We start from the raw sequence: 19,670 nt of genomic DNA on the forward strand, positions 1-19,670 counted from the left end.
TAATCTCACTTATGTCGAGTTTTTGCCCGAGATGAGTAACGTTTTTCGATATAGTTGTTTAATACGTAATTAACCAGTGAAAAGCAGCATCAGGAAGTACTTTCAGGAAGTAGTTTGCCTCAGTGTTTGAGTGACAGCTGTGCGGCGGTGACAGCCCACACGGGACGGCAGCCCGCAGAGCCGAGCCGACGCTCAAGATGGCAGGTAATGGCACTTTTTAACCCGAGTTTTCTTTAATATTTTGGCGCTGTGCTGGCATTTGTAAAGTGTTTTCGGGCAGTTGAGGTTTTTAGTAGTTAAATAACGGCTTCTGCTCCACTTCCTGTGTAGTACTGCAGGACGAAGTGGGAGAGAAGTCAAGCGAAAGGGCTAGACAAGCCATGTTAGCAAACTTAGCAGCATCTAGCAGGCTAAGCTAACGAAAGCTCCTTACGGGGTATCGAAATGGGTGACTTTGGGACTACACTGAATCATATATTTGCTCATTGCATGTAGATTACTTTTTTAGTCTCTTCAGACCTCGATGGGAGAATACTATGACCCGTGTTTATTATCGATCTGTTATCATAGCAAACGCGAGCGAGTTGACCTAGCCAACGTTAGCTGAGTTGCTAAAGTCATGATCAGCCATAAGCTGACCAAATCCTGTTTTACATCACAACAAAGGCGCGATGTTGTTTTGTGCCAGCGTGGTTTTTTGGGGTGTTGTTATATATATTATGCCGTTGATTATTCTACTCATGAAACGCCTCGTTTAATGTGTGATTTCGAGGTAGGCACTGTATTATATTTAGAGCACATTCCCTTGCTTGCCCAGCTGTAAACACTGGCTTCTCCTCATGGGACTTATTTCTGGTCTCTTCCGTTGACTACAAACCCCCCATCTGCTATTGTCCTATATCGAGGGCTGGGTGGTATTGAAAATAAACAGTGAGAGAAGGTCTTCTTGTGCTAGATAACATGATTACTCACACATTTGTTTTTGAAAATGTGCTAATTTGTAAATAGGGGGAAAAGAACTTTAAATGCATTTAGCGTAGGGCTGTAAATATAATTTTAAGCCATTATTATTTTTATGGATTTGGTACTTACTACTATTAAACGAATAAATCCCAACCAAAATATAATTCGACTTTTATCAAAAAATAAATAAATCTGATAATTACCTGTTCATAGTTCATATATATATATATATATATATATATATATATATATATATATATATATATATATATATATATGATTCGAAGATATTTATATATGTTAAGGAACGAATATATAAATTAAACTGAATTGAATTGATCAGCTCAGGTCTTGCAGTTTGGAGAGGCATTGAGGCAAGACTCTAATGGTTTGGACATGCAGAGGAGGGGATGTGAATATGCTAGATAAACGAAGTTAAAGATGGATCTGCGAGGCAGGGGGGGGGAAGAAGACCACAGACAAGCTACATGGATGTAGTGAAGGAGGACATGTATGGTTGATGTGAAAGGAGGCTGGTTAGAGATAGTGTGAGATGAAGACAGATGGCGTGCTGTGGTGACCCATGATGAATATATATATATTTTCATCATATTTTGAGATATATATATATATATATCTCAAAAATACAGTTTTTACATTGCATTTTGCAAACTACTTTGCAGTTTATCATGACTACGTCTTTTGACTCTGCTGCATGTGATGCGGAAAGTGCTGAGCTGAGCCAACAGCGTAGCTGCTGTGCTGGAGAAACTGTTATGACAGCAATTCTGAATTATTGAGCCGTGTTTTTATATCGGCACATATCAGACAATACAAGTGCAGACCAGTATGACGCATATGAGACGGGTGACATGCCAATCTGGCCATATTCAAGATGTTTGGCATTATTCAATATGAGTTGCTTGAAATCTCTGATATTGAGCCAGTGGAAAAAAATAAAAACAAATAACTAAAATATCAGCTTGAATGGAGTGATAGGGTAAAGTTTAACCTGGAAATTGAATTTCCTATCAAGTAATTCTGCAATCATTAATCATGACCGTGTTATGTCTTTTTGCAAGATGAAAGAAAAACAAAAAGTGTGTTAAGTGCTGTGGTTGGCTGCAATTGAATGCACAATGAGGGTTGGATTTATTGTATTAGGTACACCAAGCTAAAAAGAATGCAGTCCGATACAACCTTATACATTTTGTCATAATTAAGGATTTAATGTTCAGTTTAAGACGATCAAACTGTCTGTGCAGTTTGGAGGATGAAGGCCTTCATGTTATGCTATATGCATTGTAATAGATGATTGTTAAATCCATTTTCATCAGGGAGGATTGTCAGAAAAATAAATGCATTAGCATTTAATAGAGTGCAGTTTAAATAGCACCAAACTGACAATTGAATGATCTCACATCATGATAATAACCTGCATTGTTCATCTGTGCTTTTATGGATGTGCACTTGACCATTGCAGCTTATTAACTAAAGAAAACTGTGCAATGAAGCAAAAAATGAAATTATAAATTATTCTTGAGCAAGAAAATTGGGGGTGGATATCAGTCAGTTTGTTTCTTTAATTGATTCTGTTCAATTTAATGTGTTAGGAGATCAAAGTAGGCCTAGACAGGTTTTCACTGTTAAACCAGCTTTTTTTATTATCACCTCTGTATCTGCTTGACCATGGTGTAGAATAAAGTTTTTTTTTGTTTTTTGTTTTTAAAGGCTTGCACAAGATTAAAATGTGTGAAAGCCCCAATTGCCAGTTTGTGGTCATTGTTTTTTGCCAACACTGATGAATGGATGCTATTCTGATGAATTGCACAGTTTGTTATCTGTTTTTAACTGGAGTCTGATCTCAGCTCCCTTCGCTAATCACTGTGATAAGCATTGATTGGATTTGCTTCTCCTCCAGGCCATAGCAGTGACAATATCACTTGAATGCATCAAGTTTCGCTTTCACCAAGTGATGACATTAGGGAGACTACTGTGATTTATTGCTAGGAGACTTTGCCCCCTCTTAGTAATTGACTTACTCTAAATGTGCCATTCAGACCAGGGTGTCAATAAGAGATGGTTCTTCCGCCATGGATCCCTACCTCACTAACTGCCTTGTTATTGCAGGTCTATCTTTATACTTTGAAGATGGCCATGATGATCTGGATGATTGTAAGTATGCCAATAACACTGCACTAAAAATAGCGTACTATTGTAGAATTATTTAATTTCATATAACAGGAGCTTTGTTCAGCAGGGTCCTAGATGGAAATACTTTAAAAAAGATCTATATATTTAAAGCTAGTTGACTCAGTACCTTTAGCCTGGCACTCTCACTACTGTTTTACCCATTGGCCATCATTTAGGCCCTTAGTATTTGAAGTCGTTTGAATAGTCATCCAATATGTATATCTAAAATCATCTTTATTTTGTTCCCACAGTTGGATTTGATGACTATGGTACAGAGTGCGACGGTATCCGCATCACAGCCTTCCTGGATGCAGGACAAGATAACCTTACTCCTCTCGGGAGGCTAGAGAAATATGCTTTCAGCGAGAATGTCTTCAACAGGTAAGCAGAGGCCCGTGGTCAAGCTGGTCATGCATTAGTCTGCAAAAGCAAAGAAAATTTGTGGATAGGTTGACACACCATATTCTGCAATGTAAACACTGAGCAATAAATATTTTATGACTGAAAACTGACCTGCTGGCTTTGACCACAACTCAGATCTCACTTTACGACAATATTCTACAGCTACTAGAGCTGTCTTTGGTATTTGAAGCTCACTGAAATTATTTTAAACCAGTGGCTGCTATAAGGAACTTTGGAAGTAATTGTATGTATACTAAAATGCTTCAGTTTAGCTACTGTTTCCAAAATGTCTGTCCAAAGCTATCTTCACAGTAATGTATGTTTTCTCTTCTGAGCTGTCCGTCCATCCACAAGAAGCCCATGTAAATTTTCTCACTTAAAGCTTGTGTGTGGTAGTTGTATCAAAATTACAAAAGTATCTTATTTCCCGTATTTGATATAAAGTAAAATTTCTTTTGTTTTTTCCTAACTTAAAGAAGGATGAATTGACTTTGTTGGGTTTTGATGGCTAATTTGAACAGGTGCGTGGTCATCCAAACTTAGCAGCAAAACTGTAGACATGTCGGCATGATAAGTAGGGGTGGGGGAAAAAATCGATACTGTGTAGTATCGTGATATTTTGTTTGCTAATAATGTATCGATACAGGGACAGCAGAAATCGATATTTTGTTACAAAAAAAGTTTTTGTGGACTGGAACATGCTCTGACTTCAGAGCATGTTGATCAGCTCCTTTTTCTGAGCAAGAATCCTGACATTCCCTCACTGTCCAAATGTGTTTAACTTGTTTTTTGGCAGCAATAAACATGACAGTTTACTTATTTTAATTTAAGACATGTTTTATTTTAATTAAGTTTAAAACTTTTTTATGTAATGTAAAATTATATTTTGTTTTAGTTTACTTTCAAATTCTTCTGTTGCTGAAGGGGCTGCATAGTTTTCATAAATTGCATAGTTCAGAATAGCTATAATTGTACCAGATGGTTGCATTCAGTTAAGTTGGACTAGACTGTAATACAAACCGTTCAGTTTGTCAACAATAAAACTGACTGAAATGAGAGAAAGACTGAGTGCGAGGCTTTGATATTAGATAAAATGAATATTGATAAAGTTTACCTTTATGTACAGAATCTGAATATCGCAAAATATTTAAAAAAATTGCAACAATATCGTATCGTGCGTTAAGTATTGTGATAATATCGTATCGTGGGATGTATGGTGATCCCCACCTCTAATGATAAGAATGTGTGCCAGTAGCATTACAACAAATTTTGAAGGTCTTATCATCAAGGAAACATGTGCAAATCAATGGAGGGGAGCGAGGAAACATCTGTTAAAAGTCACTTCTTGTATAAAAATCTTTAAGGAAATGTAGCCAGATATTGAGACAAACTTTTCATCAACTTTCCTCAGTTGGGAAATAGTTGCTTAAAAGACTTGTGGCAACATAAGGTTGCACTGAGATAGCCTTTTGTTTTCTGGCCTTCATTCAGAAGTCATCTCTAAGCCTTTTGTTATGGTTTTTTTTTTTTTTTTTTTAAACCCGTACTGTGAAGGAAGACCTAAAGACTTAACATAGAGCCCTGTGTGGAGGCTGGCTGTCTGGCTTTAGAGTGATTATTGTAATCCCTCTCTGTTATATGTTTAAAGGATATTTAGTTTAAGGTCTGTTTTTCTGTTATCAGTGTATAAAGGGGAGGTATTTAGTCTGACACAGGTCAGGTGGGTAAAAAAACAAAGCAGAATAATCAGAGGTGTCTCCAACCTCAAAAGCTGCTCGTGTCTCTACACGAACGCCTTACATTCCAGTCTTTATGCTTTTCATGCTCAGCTTTGCAGGGTTAAAGCTCTGCTGTCATTTCCTAATGCACGTGTGTGTAATGCACTTGACAGCTCTGTCAGTGCGGTGTGCCACGCTGTGTGCTTTTGAAACTTGTAGGTATTGGCAGGCAGTCCACTAACTTGAAGCTCCCATTGCTTTCTAGGCAAATCGTGGCTCGTGGCCTGCTTGATGTGCTTCGAGAGTTCAGTGACAATGAAAATGACTTTATTAGTGTCATGGAGACCGTTGCGAGAATGTCGGAAGATGGAGGTAGCTGTATTTTCGTTTTCACAGTATGTAGCTGTGGTTGCAGTTTATTCTATTTTATTTTTTTAATGTGGTGCATTAATGAAATATTGCAATTTGTGTAACTAAGAGCCCACAGTCCGAGCTGAGCTGATGGAGCAGATTCCTAACATCGCCATGTTTTTGCATGAGAGTCGGCCCAACTTCCCTGCTGCTTTCTCGAGATACTTGGTACCAATTGTTGTCCGGTATCTCACTGATCCGAATAACCAGGTAAGTCTGTAGACCTAAAGAAAACAAAAATAAGGTAATTGCAGAAATTCATATGAATTGGTATTGTTCGTTTGCCTTGTTTTGTTTTTAACCTCTGACCCTTGTATTTTTAAGGTGCGGAAGACGAGTCAGGCAGCACTGCTCGTCCTGCTGGAGCAGGGCCTCATCTCTAAAGCTGACATGGAGACCAAAGTTTGTCCAGTTCTACTCGACCTCACAGAACCGAGCAGTGACGATGACTACAAAATTGAGGCAGTGGCTGTAAGACAACACTGTATTTTAACAAAAAATGTTTAAAGAAATGTTGTAGTGGTTCTCAAACTGCGGGGCGGGGATCACCAGGAGAAAAGCGGGGAGTTAAACTACGTAAACTTTTATGTAAAATAACCTCTGTTTAACTCAAATTCAAGTTGAACCCTGTTTTGTGTGGTTATAATCAAGAATAGTAAAATATAAAAAATGTGATATGTGGAGCACACCAGAGGAATGTTTTAGTATTGTAGCTGGAGATTGGGCTTGATGTAGTACGGCAGAATAAAAACACTAAACTGGATTTAGGCTACAGGTGTAGGTGTGACTTAGCAGTTAAACCTGTGAAGTTCTGCCCAGGTAGAAACCTTCAGTGGTGTCTTTTTATTACATTCTGGGTAGGGCTGAACGATTATGGAAAATAATCTAATTGCGATTTTTTTGCCCCAATATTGCGATTGCGATATGCGATTATTTTTTTAAGGTATTTGTCTTCTGTATTATTAAACAAAGACAAGCAATACATCATATAGTATGGCCAATACTATATTACATTAATTTTAAACTGTTTTTTCCTGGAAGACAGACCTCTGTTATGATGACATGAGGTGATGCATGAATTGATGACTGACATTTTTATTTAACTTCTTCAATCACAACAGTATATTTGAACATACACAATAGTTTATTTTTAGCTTACAAACATCTGAGCATAAAGTGCTGACAAGGAACCCTGGTGTAAACATTAAAATGAAAGTCAGTACAATGTGCAGATTGCAGAAATATACATAAACAAAATCAGTGGCTTTACCACACTCAGTTTTTCGACATCTGTGAACTACTAGACAGTCATTCAATTAAAAAATAATATTAAATAAATAAAACTAATAAATAAAAAATACACACATCTTACTGATCTCTGCAGTCAGTAACATTACACATAAAGTGCAAACATAATAGCAATTGTATAAACCCACACACAAACACGCCTTTAAAGTTTAAAGGCGTGAAATTGGACGGTCTAGTTCTGATTAGCGTCACCGCTGTCTCGGTGGAGTTTAATAAACTCGGCCGTCTGCTTCTTGCTATCTAAACTATAACCAGACACTGGTGTAAATTCTCGACTGTCTCATACTTCTGTTTAATAAGTTTTCTGTTTGACGTTTAGTCAGCTGTGTGAAAACCAAGGAGGAACCCACCCGGGGGATTAATAAAGTTTTATTTTATCTAATCTAATAACTTTAATCTCAGCCAAACCGATTTACTCACGAACAAACAAAACACTGAAAAAAGCCCAACAATAACATTTTTAGGTTGTCTAAGTGACTTATATATTACGTTTAACCCGAGCAGCGAAACTCCGCGGTGATCTGAAAATGATGTGCCGGGAGTTGTGCCGTTCTCGGCCGCATCAGTAACCCTCGAGCTCCCGGCTAGCTGTCGAGCTGGTGGGTAGCAGACGCCTCTGAAAACGTCGAAGCACTTTTGCAAATATGGGATATCTTGATAAACCGAGCAGATATTTGATGTTTACACAACTACTTTATCGCCTGAAAATATGTTAAAAGTTTATTTTGTGACCCAGAAAGATTAGTATGAGTAATTTTAAAACTTAGTAGCGGCCGCCATTGCTGGAAACTGGAGTTTGGCTGGGCCGCGCTATGAATTCTGGGATATGGTAGTAATTTGGACAGCCTTCGGTGCGTCGCTGTGACGTAATCGGTCTACAAATGCGGCCTCAGGAGGATGCAGCCCATGAATTGTATAATATAATCGCAGTATAATCGCAGCCTTTGCGGTTAGAAAATTGCACTTGATCATGTCGCGATATTATCGCAAATGCGATATATCGTTCAGCCCTAATTCTGGGACAAGTTTCTAAATGGTTTAAAATGAGTAAATAAGGACAGCAATATCATTGTACAGCATAATTTAATCTAAAGGTACCAAAGTTAAGTGGATTTTCTTTTATTAGTGGCACTTTTAGCGCATAAGCGATTCACTAATTTACTTAACTCAAATCAGTTTTTTTTTCTTTTTTTTTTTTTTTAAACCAGATTCATCCCCCTGAAACCTTTTATCATATAAACACAAACCCCTTCCTTTACTATTTACTCTTAATAACCCAATTTTTATTTATTTTTGTTCCTTTTCAACCTCAGTGCACATCTTATTTCTCTGAGGTTTTCTGTTAATTTCATGGTTCAAGGTTAATAAAATGAACCAGTAAACCGAGACACACTCGGAGATTGTGATGACACTAAACTCTGTTCTTGTTCTTCTCTGTACAGATCATGTGTAAAGTTGTCACCATGTTGAGCAAAGACACAGTGGAGCACTTGTTGCTGCCACGTTTCTGTGAACTGTGCAGTGATGCCAGACTCTTCCAAGTGCGCAAGGTAACGAGCTCAACCCGAAGGTATCTTTAAAACTCAGAGATGACTTAAAGCAGATGTTTAGACTGAAGTCACAACTTTGACAGTAAAAATTTAATTGTGGTTCTGCTGTTCCATTAGTGTAAATCCAATCACTCATTGAGCTAACTTTAATTCGTTTATGTGCGGTAACTTAGCTTACACTGCGCTGTTGTGTATTCAGTGTGGAATTTTAATTGGCTGGCGTAACTGGTGCCAGTTGGGGAACATGATTTAGGAGCCGTAAAGGTAGTTTAACTTGGCAGATAGCTTGTTATAGAAACTTGTATAAAAAGCATTTTATAAAGCAATCTGCCTCAAGGCTGCACTCTGAATGAATCATACAAATCAGTACAGGTTCCTATTTGTGATATTGGGACTCAACTCTTTTTAAGATGCTGTTTCTTGGTACCTTCTTATTCATTCAGGAACATTATTTTTTTTACAGTTTTACTCTTAACACAGAGACATTGGTATCATTTTTGTATTACAGGTGTGTGCAGCCAATTTTGGAGAATTTTGTTCAATTGTAGGCCAGGAGGCCACAGAAAAACTGCTGGTAAGATGCCCAATACTGTTTTTCTCACAGATTCGGTGTGTAATTTTATGCTATTATGCAAGATGAAAGTTTAGTACTGTGTCCTTGAAGCTTTTCTTTAGATGTGCCTTATGAATTCGCATAAAGTGCCTTATGTTGTGTTAAACTGTTGTGTAATCAGAATGATGTTATGTAACGTTTGCACGTCAGTAGTTTCTTCATGGTTTAAGGTTTCAGGCTGTACTGATGTGACTTTATTTTGACATAGATGCCCAAGTTCTTCGACCTGTGCTCAGACAGCCTTTGGGGCATCAGGAAAGCCTGTGCCGAGTGCTTCATGATGGTCTCAAATTCCACCTCTCCAGAGGTGCGGCGCTCCAAATTGTCCCCCCTGTTCATCAGCCTCATCAGTGACCAGTCCCGCTGGGTAAGATACACAAACACACGAGGACAGAGAGGAAAATAACTTGGAAATGGAAGAAGGGGGGGGGGGATTTTGTTAAAATTACAATAACAATCAAGTGTAACGTCCTGAGTGGTGTGATGAAATTAGGGCAGTTGTTGCTTGGAGCTATCTTACATCCATCTTCCCTGTTTTCGATGCGGTATGCTTGCAACTTGTCAGACTTTCAAACTGGGACTTGAAATCAGAGTGTTGTCCTTTTGATGTGTCTAAAATTAAGAGCAGAATACACATTTTCTTCTGTGTAGCAGCACAGGATCATCATCTAACCAGATCCACAAGCTGTGTGTGTGTGTGTGTGTGTGTGTGTGTGTGTGTGTGTGTGTGTGTGTGTGTGTCTTTTTGTTTCTGAGCTTGCAGTTTGTGTACTATCTTTTGAGGGTATTTCTTACCTCATCGTTTCTAAGACTGATAAAATTTGAATGATTGGCACAGTGAGCAAGACAAATTTCTATATACTCCACTTTCAGGTACGACAGGCGGCTTTCCAGTCTCTGGGGCGCTTCATCTCCACCTTTGCTAACCCATCCACCACAGGCCTTCACTTCAGAGAGGATGGTGCACTACTAGAGGTCCCCAGATGTACATCTGACAGGTAAGATCACCTGTTTATCACTGCTATAACAAGAAGCATTAAGAGACTCAGAAATGTCCTTCTTTTGTCATGTCCACATAGTTTAAGACGAAATGCGTATGTCTCGAGTCGTGTCTTCTTAGGTCTGGATGTTTAGGCCATTAAGTAAGCTGTGAAATGTAGTTCAGGCTGTGATTATATCAACATGCAGGAGGTTTGAGTTTGGTCTTGGCACAGACGCTTCTGACTGTTGCATCATCAGTTAAGTGAATCATGGTTTGAATTCACTGGGTGTGACCTGAATGGTTCAGTTTTCTTTTCATTTTTTATCAGTTTTTATGTGGAGGGGAAAAAATGTCAAATAAATGGAACAGATTTTATTTTTTATTTTTATTTTTTTCTTCATGAATCCTCAATCTTCCATTAAGCTTTTAAGTGTGCTTCTGTTTACAACTTAAAAAAAATCTGTCGGAGGTAAAAGGCAATTGGAAACATTTAACTGCTGGCTTTGAATGGATGCATCTACTCAAAGTTATCTACAATTTCTTTTTCTCTTCCTCATTTCAGCGGCTGTTCCCTAAACTCCCTGAACTGCTCTGACATTAGCAGCTGCCACACAGAAAGAACCATCACCCACACGCCTCCAAACCAGGACGGGCGCGCCACGCCGTCACCAGAACATGTGTCAACAGCTGACAGCGAGGAATTGCACAACTTTGATAACAGCCACACCTTAGTCCCTGAAGAGATGCATGGCGGTTTCACCCACACAAACAGCAGTGATAGCCCGACAGCTACAAACAACGCTAAGAACACGAAAGAGGCGGAACAGACAGACGAGAACTTTAATTCTTTTCACTATTGGAGGTCTCCTTTACCTGACATCAGCGGGGAACTGGAGATGCTGAGTTGTCAAAAAATGGAAGAGGTAAAGGAGGAAAAGAGAGAAGAAGAGGAACCTACAGAGAATTGTAATGATTCCAAGTCTAACCATGGCAAACAAGCTACCAGCGACCAGATCCAGAAGGTTTTGGACTGTTTGCAGCCACACATGGATGACCCCGATGTACAAGGTAAGGATACGCAGGTAGAATATCTTTTGTCTTTTTGTACTGAACTGGCATGTAGATTCAGCTTTGCATGTAATTCGCCTCCAGCTCAAGTTCAAGTGTTGTCGGCAGCTCTAAAGGCAGCCCAGCTCGACAGTCCGACAGACGACAGCCCGACTGAACCCCAGCCAGAGCTTCAGCCAGAGCTTCAGACTGAAAACGGTGCAGACAGCCCTTCTGCAGAGAGTGAAAGTTTGGAGGTTCAGTCAGAGATAGAGGTGCAATCCACAGACGAAGAGCAAATGTCAAAAACTCCCACATCCTCAGAGTCGTGCCCCATCCAGGAGCAAGGAGACGAGGAAACGCAGACGGAGCCACTGGAAAACCAGGAGCAGTCTCCTCCCAACTCCCCCGTTCTGGTACGAGCCAGTGACTGTCAACTAATGTGACTGGATTTTTCTTGATGCAAGTAGTTGACAGTATTTTCACACTGCTGTAATGCATACTCTATTATTGCAGCTAAACTAAAACTAGGTGTGAGCTAGAACGTCTGTTCTGTCTTGTGGCATCACTGATGATCAGAACATGCATTTCTGTGTGTTTTCATTCGTGAAGTTAATGTTTGTTCTGCAGGATTTGATAAAGAAATGAAATGCCAAATCAAGTCAGCATTTTTTCCCTTTACTTTACATTTAGCTTATAATTCCATAAAAATTATAGAAAGAAACCCAACACTCAGTGATTCATTCCCTTGTGAGCAAGCTTTTGGTTGCTGGAGGTTTTTTTTCCTCCTCGCTGTCTGGTGGCAGCGAGGAGGAAAAAGCCTCCAGCAGAGCCAGGCTCAGGAAGGGTTGGTTGTCTGCCACGACTAGCTGGGGGCTGGATGGGAGGAAAGAGAAGGGAAAAAAAAAAATAGAAGGATGTAAAGATGTGACGCTTTTAGGAAAGGACACAAACTGAACAGCCAGCTTATTGTGCTGCTTAACCCCAGCTTGGAGTCGCATTTTTATTAAGGAGCTGCAAGTCAGGTTAAGGTTGCTGTAGCTCAAAGCAAAAAGGCACTGCATAATTTTATATTGCTGTGCCAGTGTTGTTGCTATTATGATCAGTGTTGCTCTAGGAGGTCTGCTGGATCTGACCGCTCATGTTATTTGCATTGTCATAGGTTTGCAGCTCAGGGGAAGAGATTGCACTGGGCAATTAGAAAGCCTTTAATACATTAACATTGTGAAAGGCTCAGTTTAAACTAGAAACTGTTTTTTACTTTACGTAATCAAGTGTCTCAAGTCCAGCATGGGTGCGTCTGATATCAAAGGCTCCAGAGCTACATTGTAACTGTTTTTACAAACAGCTGTAACTGATTTCGACCTGGTATGAATTGTTTTTCTCCAGTACTTGGTGCACGTCTGCGATCATTAACAGTATCTGTGTGAATTTGTCATTTCCTCAGGAGTCTGAACTAATTGAGAGTATGGAAGAGGAGGGAAAGGATGACTCCCCTCACAGTCCATTATCTGAGGATAAGCCTAAGGTCCAGGTGAGTCAGCAATGATATTTTCCAACCTATAAATATTGATCGCCATCTAAGAGTTGGTATTGATTAGCACTGACATGGATTAGTCGCTATGCTTGCCTGCTGCTCTGAGTGCAAACGCATTAATCTTCGTTTCCAGAACGTGATCCCGCAGCAGCTGCTGGATCAGTACCTCTCTATGACGGACCCGGCCCGCGCCCAGACGGTGGACACGGAGATCGCCAAACACTGTGCCTTCAGCCTGCCGGGGGTCGCGCTTACTCTGGGTCGCCAGAACTGGCACTGCCTCAAAGATACATATGAAACGCTCGCTACTGATGTGCAGGTAGTAATGCAAACATGAAAGGAAGCACAGGGTTATTTTGGGATTAGATTTGCTGTGTGACTCTAATAGGACAAACAACACCACATGAGAAATCTAAGCTGCCACACTAAGCTGTCACTAACTGACAAAGAATATGTTGTTTGGATTTTGGAGCTCTGGGATTTCTGCCAGACGTTGAGAGCTACTGTGCCGTGTCAGTGGTCAGCTAACTGGAAGCAGACTCCTTGCAGTGTTGAATTTTTATATGCTTCTTATAAGGAAGAGAAGGCAAGAACACAAACAATGACTAAACTTTATTTTGATGGATGACTCTTAAGCATTTCAAGACTACTAAAGTAAATTCTGGATGTGTCACGTGTGGGTTTTTGTTTTTTTGTTTTTTCTTCGACCACAGTGTTGGTCTGGTGGCTTAAGATTTCAACATGTTCCTCTCATGAGTGTCAGTTTCTGAATGACATTTAAATGAGACCTTAACGCAACAGTGTTGGTGTACTTCAAAGAGCAGTGATTGTGACAGCACTCACACTGTTACCCTTTATTTCCTCACAGCACTGAATGTCTCTATAAGCATTAATGTAAGGTTGATGTTTTTCAGTGGTTTAAGTTTTTCTTAGTAATTTGATTGTGTTTTTTGATGTGGAAAAAGAAGCTAAAAGGATGTTTTATAAGCCGCTTCCTTGTTCATGGATGGTGTTATAATCCTTTTATGGCCCTTTCTCTCCTCCCTCGCTCTCAGTGGAAGGTGCGGCGTACACTGGCTTTTTCCATACACGAGTTGGCGGTTATCCTGGGGGACCAGCTGACAGCAGCTGATCTGGTACCCATCTTCAACGGTTTCCTCAAAGACTTGGATGAGGTCCGCATTGGTGTGCTCAAACACCTTTATGACTTCCTGAAGGTAAGATTACAGGTTCACTTACTTCTGGATCAAGTAAGATATAACTTTGGTTCGGCTGTGTTGACATTCACACTTCTGAAATGCTTTGTTTTTACAGCTCTTTGATTTTTAGCACACTCGGTGGCAGAATTTTGTCGTTTCCAGTAAAAACTGAGCCATATTGATAGGCTAGCTCTCTAATTGATCTGCTCTGTGTTCATCTTGTTGTTGTTGTAGCTGCTGCACGCAGACAAGAGGAGAGAATATCTGTACCAGCTGCAGGAGTTCATGGTGACGGACAACAGTCGCAACTGGAGATTTAGATACGAGCTGGCAGAGTATGTCGTCTTTTCTTCCTACTGTCAGGATGAAAAGCTGGAAACACATTTAATTTTAAGCTAACACTCGTTCAGATAGGCTCACATTGTTTTACTGTTTAATTCTGCTCTTGCTGTTTGATTTAACTTCATTGCTCTTAAATTGTGATTCACTTTTTGGTTGATTGTACTAGCGTGTACCGTGTATTTGAGTGAAGCACTCTGCTCCTTTCCCCCTCTGCAGACAGCTGATCCTGATCATAGAGCTGTACAGCCACTATGACGTGTATGATTACCTCAGAGAGATAGCGCTCACACTCTGCTCTGATAAAGTCTCCGAGGTCAGGTGGATCTCTTACAAACTGGTAAGCTTACTTTTTTTTTGTTTGTTTGTATTTAAAAACCTTCCACCCTGGATGATTTTAATGATGATTGGTGGGGGGCAGCTTTGGCAGCTTGTAACACATAGCGAGGTCAGCAGAAACTCTGGAAACTTTAGAGGAAATGAATCACTCAAATGGAAGTGTTCATGCGTGGCCTGTGACCGATGAAGTAACGTCCTGATGGCTGTGTTTGATCATCTTGGCTCATCTCCAAGGACACAGTACAGTCGACAGATTAACTGAGGGGAAACCTGTACCGCCAAGTTCTTGTTTGTGTAACAGAGACAAATTCATAATCATGCTAAATATAGATTGGCTTTTCCTTTTAGATGCACTGCAGAGGGAAAAAAATGTACGTTTTTTTTTTTTTTCTCAGCGACTCACTCGTCAACTCTTGTGTTCTCAGGTGGTGGAGATCCTGCAGAAGCTTTATGCTTGCGGGGCTGATGACCTTGGCCTGAACTTCATCAACGAGCTCACTGTTAGATTCTGCCACTGTCCCAAGTGGGTGGGGAGGCAGGCCTTTGCCTTTATCTGCCAGGTGGGTAATGCTCATCTCAAGTGTCCCAGTTCTCTCGGCTTTAAATGTCTGTAACTGCATCAGTGACTGTCCATGCTGCTGCTGCTGCTACTGGGAAATGGAATAAAATAAATTAAGTGACAAACCAGATGCCATTTGGAGCTTTGAGGTAAAACAGCCTTCAAGCTGCATATACACGAAGTGTTGAAGCTGACAGCCAGTCATTTAAGGATATTCCAGGCTCTGGTTGCCTAGATAACCTTCTACTAGATTTAGTCCTGGTCAGATGGCAATCAATGATATCCTGTGTGCTCACTGGTGACCTCTTCAGTCACTCACCTGGAAATTGTTTATCTCTGGTCCCACCCATTTCCTGTCGCCTGTGGTTACGTGACCCATAGTCACTGGATGTCATGGAATGTCATTCACTTGTCGGCTTGTCACTTCCTGTTAGGACAAAGCTGAAGTGCCATTTATAAAAGGTTTTTGGGGGAGGGGCATCCCCAAGGAGGTTTGTGAAAAATCACAAACTATGTAATAGAATTATTCCCTTAAAACTACTTTTGTTAATTGGAGTTAAAATTACTGAAGCAGAGCAGGCATTTAGTTTATCAGATGAACAGGAAATAACAGGAAAATTGCAGACCAATCACAGTTGACCCCCCCCCCCAAATCCCCAAAAGGCTTGTTCTGACCAAGTGGGGGGGAAAAAACAGTTATTGTTCCTGGATAATGTATAATTTACTTTCAATAAAAACCTTTGTCCATTTGAATGCAGTGAAAATTTGTCTTAAACGTGTCTCTTAATGTAAACAAATGAAAAACAACAAAAAAAAACATAAGCATGTACATGTCACATGTATATAAACCTCATTATGAATTGTTAATCATGTTAATGTTTAATGTAATACTACATTAGAATTCACAATCTGGTTTTTAAATTGTTATGATGAAATGTGAGCTTTCTCCTGGTGTGTGATTGTTTTAAATGGACAGACGATACATGCAATAGCAGTGGTTGTTTCATGTCATGTTCACGTCGCATAAGAGATGTGCAGTGACATGAGCCTGTTTGTCAGCTTTTCTGTGTGGTCAGATGCTTTCGTTATGTTGCTGCATCACCCTCACTGAGTGCATTTTGACTCACTACTTCCTGCATTTGGTTTGCTCTTGCCAAATATTTCCCATAGGCCGTAGTGGAGGAGGATTGCATGCCCATGGAGCAGTTCAGTCAGCATCTACTGCCCAGCCTGCTCAGCCTCTCATCAGACCCCGTGGCAAACGTCCGCGTCCTGGTAGCCAAGGCTCTACGACAGAGCGTGATGGAGAAAGGTAATCCATAAAAAAAAAACTGACCATCTAAAGGTTTTCATACTTCATCAAGAAAAAGTACAGGGCATAATTGTAAAGCTGTCAGCATTCGGTTTTACAAAGTTAACCAACAGCATGGCGTGAGATGTTGGTACACTTGTAGATTTTTGAGCTTTGGGCAGAATCAGGGGTGTCTTTTTTTTTTTTTTTTTTTTTTTTTTTTTTTTTCCCCTCTGTTATCATCATAAGCTTTTGGTCATAACATACTTCTCCCTTTGAGTGTATTAAATATGTTTTTATGTTGGTAACTATATTGAGCTCTGAGATTTAGGTGAGTCGGTGTTGTGACACTGAAGTTGCAGTTGCTTTGTTTCTTAAAGTCAAAGTTACTCTCCCTTCAGCACAAGCTCTGGTCATTTGCTCATAACTTTTGATTCTTCCCACTAACTGAGTTTTGTGTCCAGCGTACTTCAAGGATCCGGGCTGTGCTTGCGCTGACGAGCTGGAAGAGACCGTGATGGCTCTGCAGTCCGACAAGGACCGGGACGTCCGCTTCTTTGCCAGTCTGGACCCAAACAAAGGCTTGATAGACACAGCCCCCCTGATCTAGCCTCGGCTCTCCCCCTCCAAGCCCTGTTACAGCCCACCTGCCTGTCTTACCTACCTGTTTGTTTGACTGACACCCAGTCAGTTGTAAACTGCAACACCAGCACCTGACCAGATTCCCCAGCCGCTCGCCTGCTGGGCAGATTCACACCAACGACCACTTGAGAAACGATGGCAGATGTTCAGGTTGCTACGTTAAAAGTATGAGCATGCTCAGACACCACAGCTCTGTCTCTGGTTGGGCAATACAAAGCGCACATTACCTTCACAGCAACAACAATGAGGAGAAGAATAAAGAAAAAAAAAAAAAAAAAAAAAGAGCAAACTTGTGAATTTTCATAAGATGAGCAGGACTCAGACGTCAGCTGGACTGCTTTGCGTCAAGCTGCCGTATTTTACACCTGAACTTTCCCTCTGCCTCCTCCACACTAACATCGACTCAGTCCCCAAACACAGACTTGTAAAACTACGACAGGCTCTCTGTCTCCAAAGCTAATTCTAAGCTTGACTATGAAATTGAGGTTTTGTTCTTGTGTCTTTTTTTTTTTTTTTTTCTTGTGAATTTCTTAACGAACAAGCGGGCGAGGCCTGCCTGACTCTGATGTGTGCACTAACTCAGGGGGACTCATCTGAATCTCAACAGCATTATTAGCTTACACATTAAGCAGAAGCTCCTGGATCCCTCATGGAAAGAAAACAAAAAACAAAAAAATCTCCAGCAGTCTGAGCAGCAGACCAGCCAAACCAAGTAGCTCTGCTGGTGTCTCGCGCCTCAGTTCATCTTAAATGCCTGTTGTCTCAGACATCCTTTTGTCTTCTAAGATGTCCTCTGGGTTATTGTCTGTTCACTTCTAGCTTCTCATGTTTCTCCCCCTCTCTTTCACCTGGTCTTCATGGGCCACTAAAACCACTACTGCTGCACAGAAGTAAATGCGATTCTGCCACTCAGCGTAACTCAATTAAATTCATATCTTTTATAAAATAACAATGACCTAATGAACTTTTGATTGCTTCCCTGCTCCGTGTCTGTTAACCAAAAATGTGACACAAACTGTCTCCCAAAGAGCAGGAGGCTGATGAAATACCTCTGCTTGGACATGACTGGCCAGTGTGAGGAGCATCTGTGGTTCAAACAGGCTCTGAATGTCCTCAGTTGGTGATTTATTTTATTTTTTTCCCCTGTGGTGTTAACTCAGACATTAATAACAAGGGCTCATGAAATGACACAGGGTGATGCAAAACTCAGAGAGAAGAGGAAGAAAGCAAGCACATTGATGGATGATTTTTTTTTTTTTTGGCATGTTTTTTTTCCCCCCCTCAAACTTTGTGTTTGTGTGTGTGTGTGTGTGTGTGTGTGTGTGTGTGTGTGTGTGAGATTGTGTGCGCGCGTGTTTAAAGGTCCATTTCACTTAAGGTCGACCTCCTGATATTGAGTTGTGACCACGGTGGTGTTCAGTGGATCCGACTGACCGGTTGTAAATTAGGAAATAGGAACGGCAGTGTTAGTAGGCTAAAAAGATGCCTGATCATTGTTTCCCTGTCTCGGTGGAATTATTTCAAGTATGAGATTTTTCACAATTTTGGACAGCTTTGAACCTGTGGAAAAAACATTATGGAACCAAGGCCAGTGTAGTCGGGTTTTCACCCGGTTTGAGATGCGTTATAAATATTGGGAGCAGTCACCAAGTCACTTTGTAGTCTCTCGAGCTTGTCTGTTCTTCCTCTCTTGTATATGGTAACCCCCCCCCCCCCCCTTTTTTTTTTTTTTTTTTCTGTTTTTAGCTTAGAAATAAGTTGAAAACTTAAATCGATTGTGGTGTGTGAGCTTTGCATCTCAAGTCCTCCTTCCTTTGAAAGGAGAGCTCACTGCAGTAATGGCGGTGTCCACTCATCTGTCTGTCTGCAATTTGTGTCCCATCTCATTTTTTTTTTTTTTTTTTTTTTTTAATGTAGAACAGTTAATATATACATTTTATGAGAATTATTTTTCTTTTTCAATTATGCACCACTGTTCAAAGATTTTATATCCTAACTTTACAAAATTTACAACCTTTGTAATATTCAATGGTTTCTTTTAAAAAGACATTTTATGTAATGTTATTTTTAGTATTCTGTAATTAAAATTATGAAAATTACAATGCTGTGTTGGTTGCTTTGTTTTGCCGTTATTGTCTGCTGTGGTTCAGTCATACAAGGTTAATCTGTTGTCCAACATTTAAATGTTAGTTAATGGCTAAAACATTTTCTGGAAATGAACAACAAAGGTTTGAACCACGTAAACAACTGAGCAATCCGATATTAGATGTTTAGATCTCAGCCTATACTGATTTATATGGAGTAAAAGGAAAATCTGACAACTAGTATCAGCTGATGTTCTTATACACTCAGTGGCTAATTTTTTTTAGATCCACAGGTTCTTCACGCAAATATCAATTTGGTCAGTCACATTGTAACTGTGTCATGTAGACATGAAGATGATCTGTTGAAGTTCAAATTGAGCATCAGAATGGAGAAGAAAGGTGATTTACGTGACTGAGTGAGGCTTAGTTGTTAGTGCCAGACAGGATGGTCTTTCATAGTATTTCAGAAACTGGTCATGTACTGGGATTTTTC

The 19,670-nt window shown here is 40.2% G+C and overlaps 1 protein-coding gene across 2 annotated transcripts; it reads left to right on the forward strand.

The window, feature by feature from the left end:
• The first annotated feature begins 51 nt into the window (after positions 1-51).
• ppp4r1l (protein phosphatase 4, regulatory subunit 1-like) lies at positions 52-19,085 on the forward strand. Of its 2 annotated transcripts, none has more exons than XM_085407426.1 (20): positions 52-204; positions 3,094-3,138; positions 3,408-3,537; positions 5,542-5,648; positions 5,755-5,897; positions 6,012-6,158; positions 8,438-8,545; positions 9,054-9,119; positions 9,367-9,525; positions 10,032-10,156; positions 10,703-11,208; positions 11,293-11,603; positions 12,635-12,721; positions 12,858-13,043; positions 13,780-13,941; positions 14,158-14,258; positions 14,482-14,602; positions 15,027-15,161; positions 16,331-16,472; positions 16,916-19,085. In XM_085407426.1, exons 1-20 carry the CDS (start codon positions 198-200, stop codon positions 17,059-17,061), a joined length of 2,934 nt encoding a protein of 977 aa, XP_085263552.1. In that variant the 5' UTR covers positions 52-197; the 3' UTR covers positions 17,062-19,085. The 2 variants fall into 2 exon arrangements, with proteins under 2 accessions (XP_085263552.1, XP_085263553.1); XM_085407427.1 differs by having other exon boundaries at positions 11,317-11,603.
• The last annotated feature ends 585 nt before the right edge of the window (positions 19,086-19,670 follow it).

This window comes from Rhamphochromis longiceps, linkage group LG5 (genome assembly GCF_057381845.1).
Source record: "Rhamphochromis longiceps isolate RC_006_pf linkage group LG5, R_longiceps_female_GT1.1, whole genome shotgun sequence".
NCBI classification, from domain to species: domain Eukaryota; kingdom Metazoa; phylum Chordata; class Actinopteri; order Cichliformes; family Cichlidae; genus Rhamphochromis; species Rhamphochromis longiceps.